This window comes from Melanotaenia boesemani, chromosome 10, assembly GCF_017639745.1.
Source record: "Melanotaenia boesemani isolate fMelBoe1 chromosome 10, fMelBoe1.pri, whole genome shotgun sequence".
Taxonomy (NCBI): domain Eukaryota; kingdom Metazoa; phylum Chordata; class Actinopteri; order Atheriniformes; family Melanotaeniidae; genus Melanotaenia; species Melanotaenia boesemani.
The window spans coordinates 4,047,077-4,065,014 of record NC_055691.1 but is presented as its reverse complement, the minus strand read 5'-3'; the positions used below and the strand labels follow the sequence as shown (position 1 = coordinate 4,065,014).

General features: G+C 39.3%; 1 protein-coding gene across 1 annotated transcript in view; it reads left to right on the top strand.

The window, feature by feature from the left end:
• aass (aminoadipate-semialdehyde synthase) overlaps positions 1 to 17,381 on the top strand; it is a 35,256-nt gene extending 17,875 nt beyond the window's left edge. The window contains exons 13-24 of the mRNA XM_041996783.1: positions 364 to 431; positions 5,077 to 5,198; positions 6,586 to 6,715; positions 7,119 to 7,229; positions 10,418 to 10,526; positions 11,004 to 11,144; positions 11,240 to 11,407; positions 13,134 to 13,229; positions 13,426 to 13,541; positions 15,605 to 15,693; positions 15,773 to 15,949; positions 16,103 to 17,381. Coding sequence (XP_041852717.1) covers positions 364 to 431; positions 5,077 to 5,198; positions 6,586 to 6,715; positions 7,119 to 7,229; positions 10,418 to 10,526; positions 11,004 to 11,144; positions 11,240 to 11,407; positions 13,134 to 13,229; positions 13,426 to 13,541; positions 15,605 to 15,693; positions 15,773 to 15,949; positions 16,103 to 16,221 — 1,446 coding nt within the window. The 3' untranslated portion in view covers positions 16,222 to 17,381. The remainder of the gene's footprint in view (positions 1 to 363; positions 432 to 5,076; positions 5,199 to 6,585; positions 6,716 to 7,118; positions 7,230 to 10,417; positions 10,527 to 11,003; positions 11,145 to 11,239; positions 11,408 to 13,133; positions 13,230 to 13,425; positions 13,542 to 15,604; positions 15,694 to 15,772; positions 15,950 to 16,102) is intronic.
• The last annotated feature ends 557 nt before the right edge of the window (positions 17,382 to 17,938 follow it).

Genomic DNA, 17,938 nt, shown 5'->3' with positions numbered 1-17,938 from the left:
GTCATTTTTACATGCTGCTGATATGTTGAAGTGTGAAGCTACAGTGACACAGATATATACACAACTTCCCTCTGTGTGTGTTAAATAGTCATTTCACTGCTTGTTTTTACATCACTTGTTACTATCAGCTCACTTGGAAGCTTGCATGAGGTAAAATTCTCTTTAAAAACTATCAGGTACTTGATGGCAACTACAAAGAAAAACCAAAGGAGTGGAGCTCCTCTACAACACTACATGATGCACATGGATCCACCCATCACTGCCTTTTTTAAGTTGGCCTAATTTTGTGCTAATGATTGAAACTCATAAAGAAATTTTGTGAGTTTTGATGTGACCTTTTTTTTTTTTAAATTTTCCCATAAGGCTGTCATCACCTCTAACGGAGTTCTGACCCCAAAGTTTGAGTATATAGAAAAACTTCGAGAAAGAAGGTATGACGTTGTTCAAACAGAAGGTTTGAGTGTTGTTCAGTGTGTCTGCATTAACTTTTAAATTTAGTATTTACTGTGTGCTTTAAAGTAGATAATAATGCTTATTAAAATAAAAAAAACATAAAAAATCCTGTTCTATTTCCGAGTTAATGCACCAAATTTAAGGATTACTTGTGTAAAGATTACGTGACAGGTAACAATTAATTTGTTTTTTGTTGTAATAGCTCACCTGCTCTGACATCCCAGAATTTAGAGGTTTTCAGTTCCAGCTGATAACGTTCCAGATTAGTAGTATTTGTGCTTTGTAGCTCGCAAATTTAGCTGTTTCACCTCTTAACTCATCCTTTCTGTAGTATTGCAATTTGTGGAGTTCTAGCTTCCTCCAGCTGGCAATGCCATAAGCCGAACACAAAGCCACTAACCATCACCTTGTGGTTGTTCCTGCACAGCGCTGTCCTCTGGTGTCTGCTGTGACTGCATTAACACCTCGCATGGCTAGTGTGCTAATAGGCCACCTTTGCTAGCCAGCTGCAGAAGCTGGAGTTTGCCCTCGGGCATCAAGTGGTAGAAACATCTTTTGTTATCACTTTGCATCAAACTCGCCATCCATCATTGTGTCGAATCAGTCTATCTTGTTTCATCTAGTCTTGGCATGCTTTCTTTCTTTTTTTTTTTTTGTTTGTTTGTTTGCAGCCATATAAAAAAAATACCAGTTTAATCTATGTGCATCACATCCAAAGAATATTCTAAGGCAACTAGCCTAGCTTAGCACAAAAAATGGAAGTTATGAGAAAAACTTTTATCTGATCTTAAATAAAGGACCACTGGACAGTGAACAGTGAAAGGGAACAGTTGGGTTTTCCAGAGTCTGAGACAAATCTATGATTGAATAACTAATAAGCAGCTCAGAAAAAAGACACCAAGCTGAGTTCACTTTGCTGCTGCATTCCTGGATATCTGTAGGGTTATTATAAAATGTTGCTTAATATCATACGCACTTAATAATTAAGTCAGTATAACCACAATCTACAGTAAACACATAAATGACTTGTACTAAAGTATTAATTTATTAAAAACAGTAGTTTCCCCAGTACTAACATAACAAAGATATTAAACCACGTCATTAGCCCTTTCATACAGTAGATACCTATTTAAAAGCTGCTGTCTAGTCATCCAATACGCTGGTCAGTGAAGAATATGTAAATATATAATTTACATATTAATACAGTGATAAACAGGAAGAGATGATACAGCTATATTTTGTATGGCATTATTTTATAAATATTGTATAGAATTGATACAAATAGATTAAAAAAGTTAAATAAATGAATAAATAAAAAAACAGCACATGCATTTCTGTAGAAGTAAAACTGTGGAAAAAAATGTGGCACTGTTTTATTTTATTTTTAATTGTGCATCGAATGGTTAATATTTTAGGTGTTTTTTTAAACAACAAATGTAATATTTCTTCATCTCCAAATATCACCAAAACCGAGTTTTGGGCCTCCACGTTTTCCGTAGAAGTTCAGCGGTACTAGCGTTGAGCTCAGTGTCGTGAACGAGTGTTCAGTGAGCGCGCTTGTTTGGCCGCCTGGACGGGTCAGAGCTGGAGGAGAGACGAATGTCGACGGGGAGACAGACCTCGACATGACACCGTAATGACTTTGAGTGATGCAGTACTTGTCTAGTCAGTGTGTCGCCGGATCACACCTGCGTGTCGCTGTATCCTAATATCTCCCGACTGAAGCGACAGATGTAGCGACACGGTCTCCCTACTGGTCCGTATTATAACCGTCAGCGCCAAATTCAGGTTAACAGTGTTTAAAAATAAATACACGAAACCACCGTGATTCATAAATGTATTCAAGTAGGTCCATTAAACGTTTTAGTTGGATTAACACTCGCTGAGCAACGTTTATGAACGATCTTTGCTTCCCTGTTAAAGTCTGCAGAGCTGCTCGCGGTGCTGACGTCATCGGTTGAGCGCGTGCCGACTGATGAGCGTGCACATTTTAGTTTAGACAGAAATGTTTTCCATTTGGATTTTTACAAATCAGTTATAGAATTTTACAATAATTTATTATAAATACATTTAATACAAGTAATTTAATAAAATTAAGTATAAGTATATAATACTATTTTCACGTATCAGTTATTCATCATCTCATCCCGTCTCCCTGCCTTTCCTTGCATTGCAGTTAAACATTTATCTTTAATCTAAGCCTTACCATCTGCAGTTTTTCACCTCAGATAAAGTTTGATTTATTTGAGAAAGAAAAAGGCAGTTTTTGTGCTAAGTTGTCGCTGTTGCATTTCCCTTCTCTCTTTGTTTTAAACATTTGCATGGTGATCATTTACTTTTAATCTCCGTTATTCCCACCACTTGATTGTTCTCAAACATGACTGATTGCACAGTTTGCTGATTTTTTGTCCTCTTTCTCTGAAGCCAAACTGAGTGTTGCACTCAGATGATTTTTATTGTGCTCTAGCACTTCTGTCTCAGGCAGCTTTGCTTCTCGTGACCCTTTGAACAGCTTCTTGAGTCCAGCCCTGGTGTTATTCACACCAAAATCATGCCCCTTGCTCATATTTAGGCCACCTCCAAGATTTGATGAGCTTTCTTCTTTCTTGATCCTAAGTATAATTTTTCCAGACAAGCCATGCCACCAAAATCTTAATCCTTTTGATTAAGTTCGACTCCTTAAGATATGTAAACTCAGGGAGAAATCCTCCTGAGGGAGCGTTCATCTTTTCTTTTTTAATTAAGGAGGACGAGTGCCAGGCTGACCTCCAATCAGTGCTGCTACGACACGTGCATGTGCGCGTTGTCACATTCAATTAGACTGAGCTGACCACAGGTCTGTCTTCTGGGAGAGTGGAGGCGGCGGGTGGTGTTGGCTGGGATAATGATGCCGCAGGTCACTCCGGGGGAGGCATTTATCATATCATAATGATGCTGTGTTGGTGTTAAGATAATCCAGTGTGCAAAATCAGATTTTAACCGACTCCTGTGGTTTAAAGAGGCGCTCTCAGTTTAATTAAAGGTTGACGTGTTTATCGTCAGTCAGCCCAGTTTGCTTCATGTGAAAACTTTAGTTGTAAATTTTATTCTCTGGTGATTTTATTTGCTCAGTTTCTAGATGCTGTAAAGGTGGCAGTGGATGCACAGTCAGATTTGGATAATATTTAATTTAATTCCTGTTATTTAGATTGATTTCATTATTTTGTTTTACTTTAGCATGAACAAAAGGGACGTAACAGAAATCGTTATCAGTAACAGTGATGACAAGACGGAAAAGAGGAGGAACAACAGATTAAGGAGGGCTGCCAGACTTGGAAAAATTAGATTAAATTTTTAAAATTTATAGAAAGAAATTGCCTTGATTCAGCACCACACCCCTTTCTACTAGAGACCCCGCTGGTCTGGACCAGTCAGATGATCTAAAAAAACTTGTCCAGATAACCTCTAGTCTGCTCTGTGCACCAGGTTTGCACACATGTACACATTATATAACATATAACATCTCCATGACTGATGTTCAAAGAAAGGTGTGATTATTGATTTTCATTTCAGATAAATGAGCTTATTGGCTACTTCAATTCCTAACTGGTGCAGGTCAGATGTGCCATGATAGCTCAGAAGTCTGTAGACAGCATCCCAAGATGGTAATGTCGCTGTTGGGCTGAATATCTCTACAGTATGCATCTGAAAACATGAAAGATTGTAGAATCTGTAATGATGGACAGAAACCAGCGAGCTCCCTGCCGTGCAGCAACAATCATAACTGGGGGACAAAGATTTTGTTCAGCTTTGTTTTTTTAAATGATTCATTTTGTTTAAACCTTGAACTGAATCAACCTGAGCCTAAGACTGATGGAGCAGCGATAACTTCAGGACAAAGCCTCGTCCAGAGCATCGCAGACATGGCACGATTTAAAAAATCACAATCACAATCTTTCACTTCTTTGTAACAGTAAATTCATTAATATAAGTTCACCAGATAACATTTTTACTGGCTTTTTAATTATTGCTAACAGTTAGGACCAAGTCAGATTCATCCCAACTAAAACATTAACTAGATGTGCATATGTGCACTATGCTGATTGTAATAAACTCAGCGTAACTCCGACTTTGTGCTGACGCCAGTGACATAGGAGCCTGAATTTATAAATAAATTCAAGTTAATAGATTTTGAAGAAAGGTGAAATAGATGTCGATTAATTTCAAACGACAGGTTTCTGAAGGAAATTATAAAAGGGTAAAGAAACATCCACCAGTGAATGAAAACACCTCCTGGTGGGCAACTAGTGTCATCGAATCTCCCCATTAGTGTAATTAGTTTACAGAATAAATAAATTAACCAAACATAAAATTCAGCAGCTTTTGTTGGTAGATTTGCTTGATGCTTGTGAGCTATTTTTGTTTGTTTTATGGCATCGTGATCATGGGAAATCCTTCAAAATGAGGCGTTTCTTGTAAATTTGTTTTAATTAATGTCTTAATGTGTTTTTTTTTTGTAATATTTTTATCTTTAGAAATGATTTTTGTTTGTTGCATGAGGCTCAGGGTGGATGGAACCACTCTGAGCCACACTGGAGTCTGACTGTTACAGCTCTGTGATTTACTGGGTCTGGTGTCGCTCAGGGAGAAGGCTCAGATCATGAAGAAGACGGGCATGAAGCGAGTCCTGCTGCTGGGCTCAGGATACGTCTCCGGACCTGTTGTGGAGTATCTGACCCGTGATGAGAGGACCCAGGTCACTGTTGGTAAGTTTGTGAAACTCTGAAATATTGTTCCAACCTACAAAAGCTCAAAGGGAAACTTGGCTCCGTCTCCAGTTAAACAGTAAAGAACAAAGTTTATCTGTTCTCTGAATCCTGTGGAGCTCTTCTTTCAGCCCTTGGTCCAGTGGATAGGTAGACAATCAATAACCGTCTCCTGGTTGTGTTTTTTTTAACTCCTTCACACCTGAATTTATTTACAATTATATAAAAATAGGGCTGTCAAAAATAACGCGTTTACAGTGGTAACTAATATATGTAATTAATTGTGTTAACTAACACATGCATGTATTGGGCTTAACAAGCCCAACGTATCCGATATAACAAACTTTATCATTTACCATGAATTCTGCATTATAATCTAGAACATGGTAGAGATGATGCAGAACAACATAAGTACATTACATGCTGCATTTACTGACCCTTGGACATCTGAAGTTAACCCAAAAGAAGGTCAGTTAAGACTAAATATTTGTTTGCACTGGCTGGCAGAAAAAACGGGCAAATTTCAGGCATTAATCTTGATTAATTCATTTGCAAGCTGTGACTATTATGATTCAAAATTTTAATCATTTAAAACCAAAATAAACACATAAATCTGGAATAAAATTAAATGCATTCAACATTAAATAAATAAATAGCAATAAGTAATACCAAAATAAATAAATAAAAACAGATAAATAAGTTATATTAATTAGATAGAAAGGCCATTTTAAAAAAAGGCCAAAAGTGGTTTGTAGCAAATTTAGAACAATAGGCATCATGGGGCCACGAGGAATAAATAAACAATAGAAGATGACTAATCAGGCTAATTAAAATTGATTAGTTAATTAATTAAATAAAAAAATTACTTTATCCCCAGATGGAAATTTGTAAAATAGGTGCTCTTCACCCATACAAGTTTTTTTTAAAGGTTTTATAGGCTTTATTGGTCTTTATAGTACAGCAGGTGGACAGCAGAGAGGGTCAGAGAGAGAGAGGGGGGGGGGGGTCCGAGGCAGGGATTTGAACCTAAAGCTGCAGTCTGTCCCTGAGGGGCGGCTCCTCTACCATGTTAGCTAAATACCAAACCCACCTGAACTTATAGCTACAGTTTCATTATGTAGTTTATTTAAAAAAACAGATTATTTGTGCCTTTAAAATACAATTTTTGAACAAAGTTACATGAATCGAACAGCTGTAAGAAGTTGAGTTAATTGTTTTCCTGCTCCTTTAGATTCTGCAGATTCTTCATCTGCACAAACATTTCAGCTTTACAGCTGGTTCTTCCACAGACTGCTGAAACATGAGATTTGTGCATTGTTGTTGGTTTGGAGTTGAAGATATTGGACCAAATCGTGTGTTTTCTTGTGGTTTATTTGTTGCCATTCAGCATCAGTGCTGCTAAAGCAGGCAGAGGAGCTGGCAGCCAAATATCCCCACACCATCCCCGTCACGCTGGATGCCAGCAGCCACGAGGGACACCTGGACTCTCTGGTCAAAGACCATGACCTGGTCATCAGGTACGGCAGGAAATCCAGATTTAAAATTTTCTACATTTTGTTAAAGTTTAATTTACTTGTTCCACTTGTTGGCAGCATAACAGCTAAATGCTGCTTCTCCATGTTTAGTCTGGACTCTGCTCTGGACTGGCTGACCCGAGTCTTTGGATCTAAGAGCTCTGCTAGGTTTATATTCTCTGAACATATCACAGATGTATTCTGGGATTTGTAAATTGTTGATGCTCTTTACTCTACCACCTGGTGTGTGTTATGAAAAGTTTGTTTTTCTTCTATTATTAGGCTCTTTAATTTGCCAGAACGTCTCAGCCCTGCACAGGCAGACGAAGTCCGTGCATCATTTACCAGCTTGAGATGAACTCAGAAGTCATCTGTCCAAACATCTTCTTCTCTTTCTGCTCCTCAGCATGCTGCCTTATTCATTCCACCCACTTATTGCCAAACACTGCATCAAAAGGAAGGTAAACATGGTGACAGCAAGTTACCTGAGTCCTGCCATGAAGGAGCTGCAGAGCAGGTGAGAGCCGAGCACACAACAGAGATTTATGACGACATTTCACTTTCATGTTTGCCAACTTACATCTTCTCGTGTGAGAGTTCATCATCATCATCATCATCATCATCATCATCAGAGCTGTTTTAGGAAACATGAACAGATGAAACATATATTTAGTGGTAAAATATGTTAGAAATAATTTTCCAAACTCTAACTCATGGCATGTCTGTGATCTAAAACCCTTATCACAAACAATCAGGATGTGTAAAATGTAAATGGAAACAGAACACAATGATTTATAAATTTCATTAAAACCATATTTTATTCCAAATAGAACATAAACAACATATCAGATGTTGAACGTGAGATATTTTAACATATCAGGGAAAATATGAGCTGATTTTTAATCTGATGGCAGCAGCATGTCTGTAAGAAGTAGTTCCAGGGTGATGTTCAGCACGGTGTAAAAAGTAGTTCCAAGGTGTTGTTCAGCATGGTGTAAGAAGTAGTTCCAGGGTGATGTTCAGCATGGTGTAAGAAGTAGTTCCAGGGTGATGTTCAGCACGGTGTGAAAAGTAGTTCCAGGGTGATGTTCAGCACGGTGTAAAAAGTAGTTCCAAGGTGTTGTTCAGCACGGTGTAAGAAGTAGTTCCAGGGTGATGTTCAGCATGGTGTAAGAAGTAGTTCCAGGGTGATGTTCAGCACGATGTAAGAAGTAGTTCCAGGGTGATGTTCAGCATGGTGTAAGAAGTAGTTCCAGGGTGATGTTCAGCATGGTGTAAGAAGTAGTTCCAGGGTGATGTTCAGCATGGTGTAAAAAGTAGTTCCAGGGTGATGTTCAGCACGGTGTAAAAAGTAGTTCCTTGGTGATGTTCAGCACGGTGTAAAAAGTAGTTTCAAGGTGATGTTCAGCACGGTGTAAAAAGTAGTTCCAGGGTGATGTTCAGCATGGTGTAAAAAGTAGTTCCAGGGTGATGTTCAGCACGGTGTAAAAAGTAGTTCCAGGGTGATGTTCAGCATGGTGTAAAAAGTAGTTCTAGGGTGATATTCAGCACGGTGTAAAAAGTAGTTCCAGGGTGATATTCAGCATGGTGTAAAAAGTAGTTCCAGGGTGATGTTCAGCACGGTGTAAAAAGTAGTTCCAGGGTGATGTTCAGCACGGTGTAAAAAGTAGTTCCAGGGTGATTTTCAGCATGGTGTAAAAAGTAGTTCCAGGGTGATGTTCAGCATGGTGTAAAAAGTAGGTCCAGGGTGATGTTCAGCACGGTGTAAAAAGTAGGTCCAGGGTGATGTTCAGCACGGTGTAAAAAGTAGGTCCAGGGTGATGTTCAGCATGGTGTAAAAAGTAGTTCCAGGGTGATGTTCAGCACGGTGTAAAAAGTAGTTCCAGGGTGATGTTCAGCATGGTGTAAAAAGTAGTTCCAGGGTGATGTTCAACATGGTGTAAAAAGTAGTTCCAGGGTGATGTTCAGCACGGTGTAAAAAGTAGTTCCAGGGTGATGTTCAGCACGGTGTAAAAAGTAGTTCCAGGGTGATTTTCAGCATGGTGTAAAAAGTAGTTCTAGGGTGATGTTCAGCACGGTGTAAAAAGTAGTTCCAGGGTGATGTTCAGCGTGATGTAAATAGTAGTTCCAGGGTGATTTTCAGCATGGTGTAAAAAGTAGTTCCAGGGTGATGTTCAGCATGGTGTAGCATCCCCTCTTCTTCTAACATGTCTGTAAACATCTGGGAAGTGAGGAGACCAGCTGCTGGAGTTTTAGGAGAGGAATGTTGTCCCATTCTGGTCTGATGCAGGATTCTAGCTGCTCTACAGTCCTGGACCTTGGTTGCTGGATTTCTGCGTCCATGATTCTCCAGATGTTGTGTATTGGTGAAAGGTCTGGACTGCAGGCAGGCCAGTTCAGCAGCTGGACTCTTCCCCCTGTGAAGCCATGCTGCTGTGATGTATGCAGGATGTTGTTCAGCATCGTCTTGCTGAAATCTGCAAGGTCTTCCCTGAAAGAGACGTCGTCTGGATGGGAGCAGATGTTGCTCTAAAACCTGTTGCCTGTCAAATGCTCCTCCAGTTGTCAGATTTGTAACAATTACTTTTCCAGCTTGTTGTTGCCCCTGTTTCAACTTTTTGAAAAAATAGTCAGAAAGGCTTTTATTACCATGTACAGTAAAGAAAATTTACCGGGCGGGGAATTTGTTGTGGTGTCAGATGTAAAAATAGAGCAAAAACAAAGGAAGAAAAGGCTATTTACAAATATACAGATGTTTTAGATATGTACACAATACAACAAAGAACAAATAAAATAAGATAAATGAGTTATGAGACACTGTTCAGGCTGACAGCTGCAGGGAAGAAAGTGTTCTGGTAACATGAAGTCCTCCTGATGAGCCAGGACCTCATGCCAGAGGGGAGAGCTTGGAAGAGTCTGTGTCCAGGATGAGAGGGATCGGCTGCAATCCTGGCTGCACGTCTCCAGGTCCTGGATATGTAGAGTTCCTGGAGAGATGGGAGGTTGCAGCCAGTCACCTTCTCATCAGAGGGGAAGACACGTTGCAGCCTGGCCTCGTCTCTGGTCGAGGCTGCAGCATATCGGGATAGATTCAGTGATAGCAGTGTTGAAGTTCACCATCAGCTTCACCTGGAGGTGAAGCTTCTCCAGCTGGCCTCTGCTAAGCCTTCTTGGTGAAGAAGCAGTTGTTCTGCTCCCATTTGAACTCCTGGGTGATGGTGGTACCCAGGAAGCAGAAAGACTAGAGAGATCACCGGACTGCCACAGATGATGACAGAAGAGACGGGGGGCTGGGTCCTTTCTAAAGTCCACTACCTTCTCCACTGTCTAAAGAGCAACGAGCTCCAGGCTGTTCATGCTGCACCAGACTGTCCGTCTCACTCTTTTCGGCTGACTTGTCCCTGTCAGAGATAAGTCACATGAGAGTGGTACCGTCAGCAAACTTTGAGAGTTTGACATAAAATCACAATATCTAAGTTTCAACATCTGATATGTTCAAATGGGAGTACAATATGACAGCATAGGCAGCAGCAGTGTGGGATGATACACTGCTAACAGAAGAAGAAGAAATCACTCAAGCAGCTTTAAAATGAAATGAAAAGTTAAAACCTGTTGTCAGTTGTTTACAACTAAGTAAAATGAGAAAATAAAAAACGATGAGTTTTAATGTGTTAAGCGACAAAAATGTGTGTTTGTCCATGTCAGTGCTGAGGAAGCAGGCATCACGATTGTGAATGAAATGGGACTGGACCCGGGCATTGATCACATGCTGGCTATGGAGTGTATTGATCAGGCCAAAGCTGATGGCTGCACCGTGAGTCCACACACACTGTGTGTGTCTGCCTGACAAATGAACACAAACAGGCTTTTTTCCATGTCGTTCCAAGAGATTTGTTTATTTAATGTTTGTTTTTTCCACAGTATAAAGTTTGTGGTCATTTTGAAGGACAAATCTGTCATTTTTAATGCACACCATCATTTTGGCTCATATTTACATTAACACTGTTTTAGTCTGCATTCAGTAGTTGAGTACAATTCTTATTATAGCTTAAGAATATTAAATAATGCCCAAACCAGGAGACTTAATTTTCGTCATTCTATGTGTGATTTCTGCTAATCTCTTTGTCACGTTTAGTGTTTTTATTTTATTTTTCTCATTTTTAAAAAATTCCTGCTACTCGTCCTTTCTAAGCAAATGAAATCGCTCCTCTCAGAGAGATGAATAGAGGAATAAATCATTTTTATATATTAAATGAGACCAAATGAAATGATTCATGTGGGTGTTGTTTAGGTGGAGTCCTACAGCTCGTTCTGTGGTGGGCTTCCAGCCCCCGATTGTTCAGACAACCCTCTTCGCTACAAATTCAGCTGGAGTCCTTACGGCGTCCTCCTCAACACCATCAGTCCTGCCATCTTCCTCAGAGACAACCAAGTACAGAAGCCTTAAAGGGCCATAAATGATACCTAAATTATTGCAGTAGCGTTGAGCAGGAGGAGAAACTAGATGTGTGTTTTTATCTCTTTGAGGTGGTGAGTATCCCAGCTGGTGGATCTCTGATGGACTCCACCACACCGATGGATTTCCTCCCAGGGTTCAACCTGGAGGGATTTCCCAACCGCGACAGCACCAAGTACGCTGAGCCGTACGGCATTCAGACCGCACACACACTCGTCCGAGGAACACTGCGCTTCAAGGTACAACACACACACTGAACAGACTAACATGGGGAAATTATTTAAGGGACCGAGCTGCTGCCAGTAAGGGTGCATTCACACTGGCACCGTTTGGTCTGCTTTAAATGCATCCTTAGTCTTAATTTTTCATGTTTCATTGTTTTAATTTAATTTTCACACCGAAAATATGAAATCCGGTATCCTATAAAATCTGTTGAAGCATGTTAGCTCACTGTTCTGCAACAAAAACTGTCCCATATTGTTCCGATTAAGAAGGCTGAGGAGAGGGCTGGCCAAGCAAGAACCGCATTTTTACCTCTGAAACTCAAATAAATCCATTTATAATTATACAGCAAAACCACATTTAATAAGACAAATTATGTTTTAATAAACAAAAAAACACCAAAATACACAATTTATAAAGTTTAATTATGAATTATGGTTTTTAATTTTTTCATATCGAACATCTTTAAAAAAAAATTATTTACAAAAGTGATTTTTGTTGATTTTGTTCATCTTAAAAATAAAAAGTATAAAACAACTGAAGCTTCTTTTTTCTCAGAAACATACAAACTGTAATCATCAATTTATGCAGACTAAATATTTATAATAAACACCAATTAGCAAGGTTGGAATAAATTGATAGAAAATACAAACAGAAGTCAGTAATGAGCTACATGAAGGGAAAAATATTTATATTATAATTATTTAACCAATTGAGGTACGTATTTATTTACAGTGGGGCTTTTACAGTTGTTTCCAAATCGCCGCCAGTGTGGATCAGGCCTCTGCCCCTGGTGCACCTCACATCTGCTGCATATGTCGGGGTTTTATCTTTTTTACTGCTTCTCCGTACCTACCACTACCACCTTTACCGGAGTCTCTTAATTTTGCTCCACCTGCTGTGGTGTCAGACAGCGCACTGCATGAAGATGATGCTGACGTTTATTTCTGCAAAGTTGTAAAATGCATCAATAAACCATCTCCACGTACCACCCATTACAAAATACTTCATTACCATCTGATCCACAATGTCCAAATTTAAAATGGAACAGCAGGAAATAACCACACCAGCTGTTCTAGACCTGTCCTATGAGCACAGTTCACACTTTGCTTTAATCATATTTATAATTCTTTATATTGGCTAGGCTTGTTATGTCACGCCTTGAAAAGGTCTGAAACTGTCAAAGTATGAAATGCCAGCATATATAATATATAATGGCTTGTAGAATGTCGGCCATTTTTAGGCAAAGTATGAAATGTGCTTGTTGTCTTCGCGTCGAAATTGACTGTTTGCATCAAGCTTAAGTTGGAAGTGAATAGATGTCTGTGTGAACCATAGTACATACAGTGTATCCTGTTTATGACTTTTACAGATTTACATACCTTTGGTTGTCATAGAAACTCCCCTTTTTTCCTCACTGATGGTCAAATTTTCATCCAGGCCTGACTCATTTTTTTTTTTCCTTTATTACACTTTTATCCCCCTCATCCATCATTTTTCTAATAAACTGGACATTGGACCTCAAGACAATAAGAAGTAGAGGAAACCTGCAGTAGTTATCTACCCTTACATTCTTCAGTTTCCGCCTCTTCTTCCTCTTGTTGGGATATTTGCTGGTACCCACCTGGCATTCGAAGTCTGTAAAGAAAGAAAAAAGTCTCACCGTATCTCTGCATGGAGGAACGGAAGCAGCTTCCTTTTTGTTTGCATCGCTGATGATTGTTCACTCATTCTGTCCCACAGGGCTTCTCAGCGGCCATGAGTGGTTTCGTTAAAATGGGTCTGATCAATACGGAACCCTGTCCCATCCTGCAGAACACTTCAGCTTCCATTTCCTGGGTAAGAAGTTCAGCCAAACATCAGTTTTAGAGCTCATCGACTTCAAGGTGACTGCTGAGGTCTGCATGGAGCAGAAGCCCGTTAACACCGCTGAGTTTACTGCAGATGCTTCCCATTTCATATCCGTCTGATCTGAGAAAGGAACACAGTGCTGTCTTCAGCATGTTTATCAGCTGTTTCCTTATCTCCTCTACAGAAAGAACTCCTCTGTCAACAGATGAGCTTGTCTTCATCCATCTCCAAAGAAGCTTTTGAAGAAGCCGTATATGAACGTGTTGGACGGGATCAGTTCAGGATGGACACCCTGAGATGGTAAGAAACCAAAGCTGGCAAACAACTCGTACACAACAAAGAGAGACGACTTCCAACTGTTAAAATGTTATTTGATGGGGAGAAATCCTATCCAGCCATTAAAGGAAGGCAGATTTTGTACAAGTTCATACAATTTGAATGACCTATAAAAGAAAAAGAAGAGGCAGATGGATTCATAAGATGGTGAAAATTACAAGAAATACTGATGTTAACTGATTGTCTTCTCGGTGTATAAGAGCCCTAACGGTATGATGAGCCGATGCTACTCACGCAACACAACTCAGAAAAGAAGGTTTCTCAATCTAGATGTGTGATGAGTGATCCCTGTGACATCCAGTATGAGGCAGGGCACTTTCACCTCTGTTACTATAGCAGCAGAGTCCTAAGAGTTCAGATAAATGTTTAGTAAAAAAAATAAGTAATAATAATAATTTCACAGATTGCTGTCATATCATCAGATAGCCAGCAGCTGCGTCTTCTCTTTCACTGGATCTAAATGTTCTTTATTAGGTCCGGAGCTTCTGACTGACACCTTACCGGAAAGTCGTGTCCACCTGAGACGTTTTGCAAAGTTCTTGGAATTAGTTTTAGGAAAAAAAAAAAAAAAAAAAAACTGTATAAAACATAAATTCTTTAGTGCTGTTATCAAATTTGGACAAGGAATGGGTAATTAATTATTTTTAGCATGTTCAAACGTAACTGGAGGCGTTAGAACTTGCACAGTTCCGACATTTAGGATAAATTAACAACATAAATCATAAATAGAACAAAATACATAAACGCTGAGTGGAGGATGAATGATGGAGACATGAGAAGATCATTAATAGTTTGTTCAAATGTGCGTCTATGATTTTATCTGGTTTACTCTGTGGGTTTATTAATTCAATAATCTATCAGCTGCATTTTCCAAAAGTTTTCACTAGTGTTTCACTTTTAGATATTCAATTTGTGCCTTTTTTTATCATTTAAAGCCAGTTTACAATGATTATAATCCACTTTAATTCATTTTATAACCAAAGCAACCCTAGTCAGTTGTAGCAAGTCAGTAAAAGTTGCCTTGCTAAGGAAACTGAAACAAACTGTGTGGTGCAATAAAAAAGATGACAGCAGCTGAGTTTTGGCCTTTCTGATATTACATTGAGTCCTTGTATATAATCAACTGATGTATGTCTATGGATAGGACATTGTTGGAATAGAAAAGTGATAATGGAGACTTCTGTAGAGACTTGATAATTTAGTGCTAATTTTCAGGATCCAGACATGAGTTTGTAAAATATCCTGACAGATATAAACCTTCAAACTGAAAGACAGTCTTCTTTCTTTTCTTTTTATTTATATGCAACACCAAACTAAGGATGTTGGTTTGTCACGGCAGCAGATGTGGTGGCCTCAGCAGTGATTCTCAAAAGTCATAAATGGAGGCAGCTGCTATGTAACAGCTTGTGTTAACCTGTTCCTTGTTCCTAGAAATAAAAATTCCAAGTTTAAATGAGTTATTTCTGTGTAAATGTGAAGACGGCATGAAAAGATTCATCCAAAGCTGCTGGCATTGCTGCTGTCAATGAGTGCAAGGCTGAGGCTTGTTCCTCTTCTGCACACTGTCCATGTGCCTCTCTAAAGAGGAAAGGACTCTATAAGAGCTGTAGCCTGAACAATTTTCTGACTAAACTTTTCCAAGGGTCTCTTCAGACCAAGGCTGCGTGCTGTCATTGGTCCCATGCAGATAAAGGTAAAAAGAAGAGGAGCACGTCAGCATTGAGATGTAAATTCTGCAAAACTGTGAAAGTGAACGGTTGAAAACATTCCTTTTGTGCCATCAGAGGGTAAAAAGCCAGCGGCTCATGGCTCAGACTGAATGGCTTGTTGTTCATTTATTTAATTCACCAGCAAAGCAGCTGCATAAAGCAGCTGCTCATCTCTTTAGATTTTATCCAAGGACGTGCTGCTGCAGAGTTACAGCACAATCATCTTCTTTGGAGCTTTTAATATGCTTTTATAAAGATAATTTTACAGTTGGTCCAATATGCATTTATAATATTTATTTATTTGTTTTGTTTCTGCAGGTTTGAGATGCTGACTGATAAACCAGTGCCTCATGCAGACACCATTCTGGCTGCTCTGGCAAAGCATCTGGAAGCCAAACTCTCTTTTGGTGAGTTCACTGACTGTATGACCTGATAAACACCAGCATTAAATAACGCACAAACTAATCACCGCTCTTCTGTCGACAGATAAGGACGAGCGAGATATGATAATCATGAGAAACGATGTTGGGATTCGACATCCAGCTGGTGAGCTTGAGACCAAACACATCAGCCTGGTGGTGTACGGTGACCCCAAAGGATTCTCCGCCATGGCCAAAACTGTAGGATACCCAGCAGCCATTGCTGCTCGCATGGTCCTTGATGGTTAGTGATCCAAATCCTTTCTGCAGACACGAGATTTGTTGGCACCATCAACTCTGATCGAAAAAGATTAAATCTGCCAGTTTAGCTTGTAAATGGAAAAACTGAGACATCTGAACCAGAGATGAGCTGATTTAACCTGTGTTTACTCTGCAGGTGAAATCAGTACCAAGGGTTTGGTGGTTCCCATGACGAAGGAGATCTATGGGCCAGCGCTAGCCCGGCTTAAGAAAGAGGGACTGCACATTGTAACGAAGAGCACCTTGCAGGAGTAGAGCCTTTACTGAAGAGATAAGATGGAGTCAATAATGGATCTAAAACTCAGATATTGGGTCAAATCTAAAATCCACACACAGCTCACAGCACTTTCACCAACTTTATTCCAAATATTTCAACACACTTTCTGAAGAAAGTCTGGATTTGAGATGAATTTGTTTTGGGTTTTTTATGAGACTAAAAAGTTTGACATTTATATAAAAGTGAAAGGTGTAAAAGGAAGAACTGAAATGTTTTAAAACAGATCAAATATGTGGACCTCCACAGATTTATTGGGTTAAAATGAACTTTATGCTTTGCAGCTGTTTTGAAGTTAGATTTGGTTACACACCAAATGTACAAATACACTAATTGACAGAACTGATAACCCATCAAGTAGTGTTGTCAGATTAAAACAAAACACTTTCCCAGCAGAGATGTTCATGCTACTAAAATCTGATTTACCTGCAACACAGCATCTGTTACAAACTGCCGCCGGGCGTTACCTTGTCAGATTTGTTGGTTTATACTTTCAGTCTGAGACTACAGATGTTTTCAAACTCTGGAATATAATGGACTCCCAACATATCTGTTTCCAACTGGAACACTGCTGGCAGAACACCCTGGAGTGTAAACGGTTGCTCTTTCATCCATACCTGCATCACCAGCATCTCATCCTGTCAGTCAGTGGAGGAAACTATAGCTGCTGTTAGCTTACGTAGCGGAACAATAACGTCAGTGATGCCACACATGTTAATTCTCCCCTACAAGCTGAATCAGTCCTTATTGGTAACAACAGTTTGACCTGCTCTTATGAGATGAGGCGTACCTGAACGCATCACCTGGAACATCAGCTAAGGTTATTTATCTCATGAATGCCATGTAAATATCAAACCCTGTAAACCCCTTGTGTTTGATAAAGTCCACGTACTCTGATTTAAGGTGAGAAGAAATTACAATAACTCACGATATGCAGATACAGAAATCTGAGCTGAGCCGTGGAGAGATATATATTGTCTGCAAACAGAGCGGTATTTATTTTTCTTTAAACGGTTGGAATAGAGAAAAAATTATTGACTTTGACTACAAGTATATTTTTTCACAAATATATCTATATCCAGTTCCAGTATGACGTGTTGGGACTTCTTATGTACATACATGCGTGGTCCTGCACAGGGTTTAAAAAAGCAACGTTGTATTTGGGGTGTTTTTAGGGTTTGGATGTGAAGTGTTTGTATTAATATTCGAGGATATCAGTCTGAATATCTGATGAACTTCCTCTGACATTAATTCATTATTGTATTGTTGTTTTCTCTGTCTAAGTTGACATTTATAATAGAAAGGCCCCATATTGTCAGGCAGTTTTTATAGTTAATATTTGCTTTATAAAAGTAATAGTTACATGAATTAGGTTTCTTTTTTAAAAGTCCTTTTTTCATGTGTCATCCTTCAAAGATAAATGGGGTTAAGATGGATCCCACCTCTGTTTAATCTGCTGATTGTACACCACCAGTCATAGGTTTAGGAACACTTTCCTATTAAATCCAGTGGGAAAGTTTCCCAAAACTTCTGACCGGTAGTGCAGCTTTAATTGTGTTTTTGAATGTACCAACAAATGTTTACAAGAGACTACCAGAGACAAACACTGCTGACTGAGGCAGTGTTATAATGGCTGAAATACTAAACAAAACCAGAGAAATAAAATTTGATGTTAAACCCAACAAAGAGTGTTCTGGC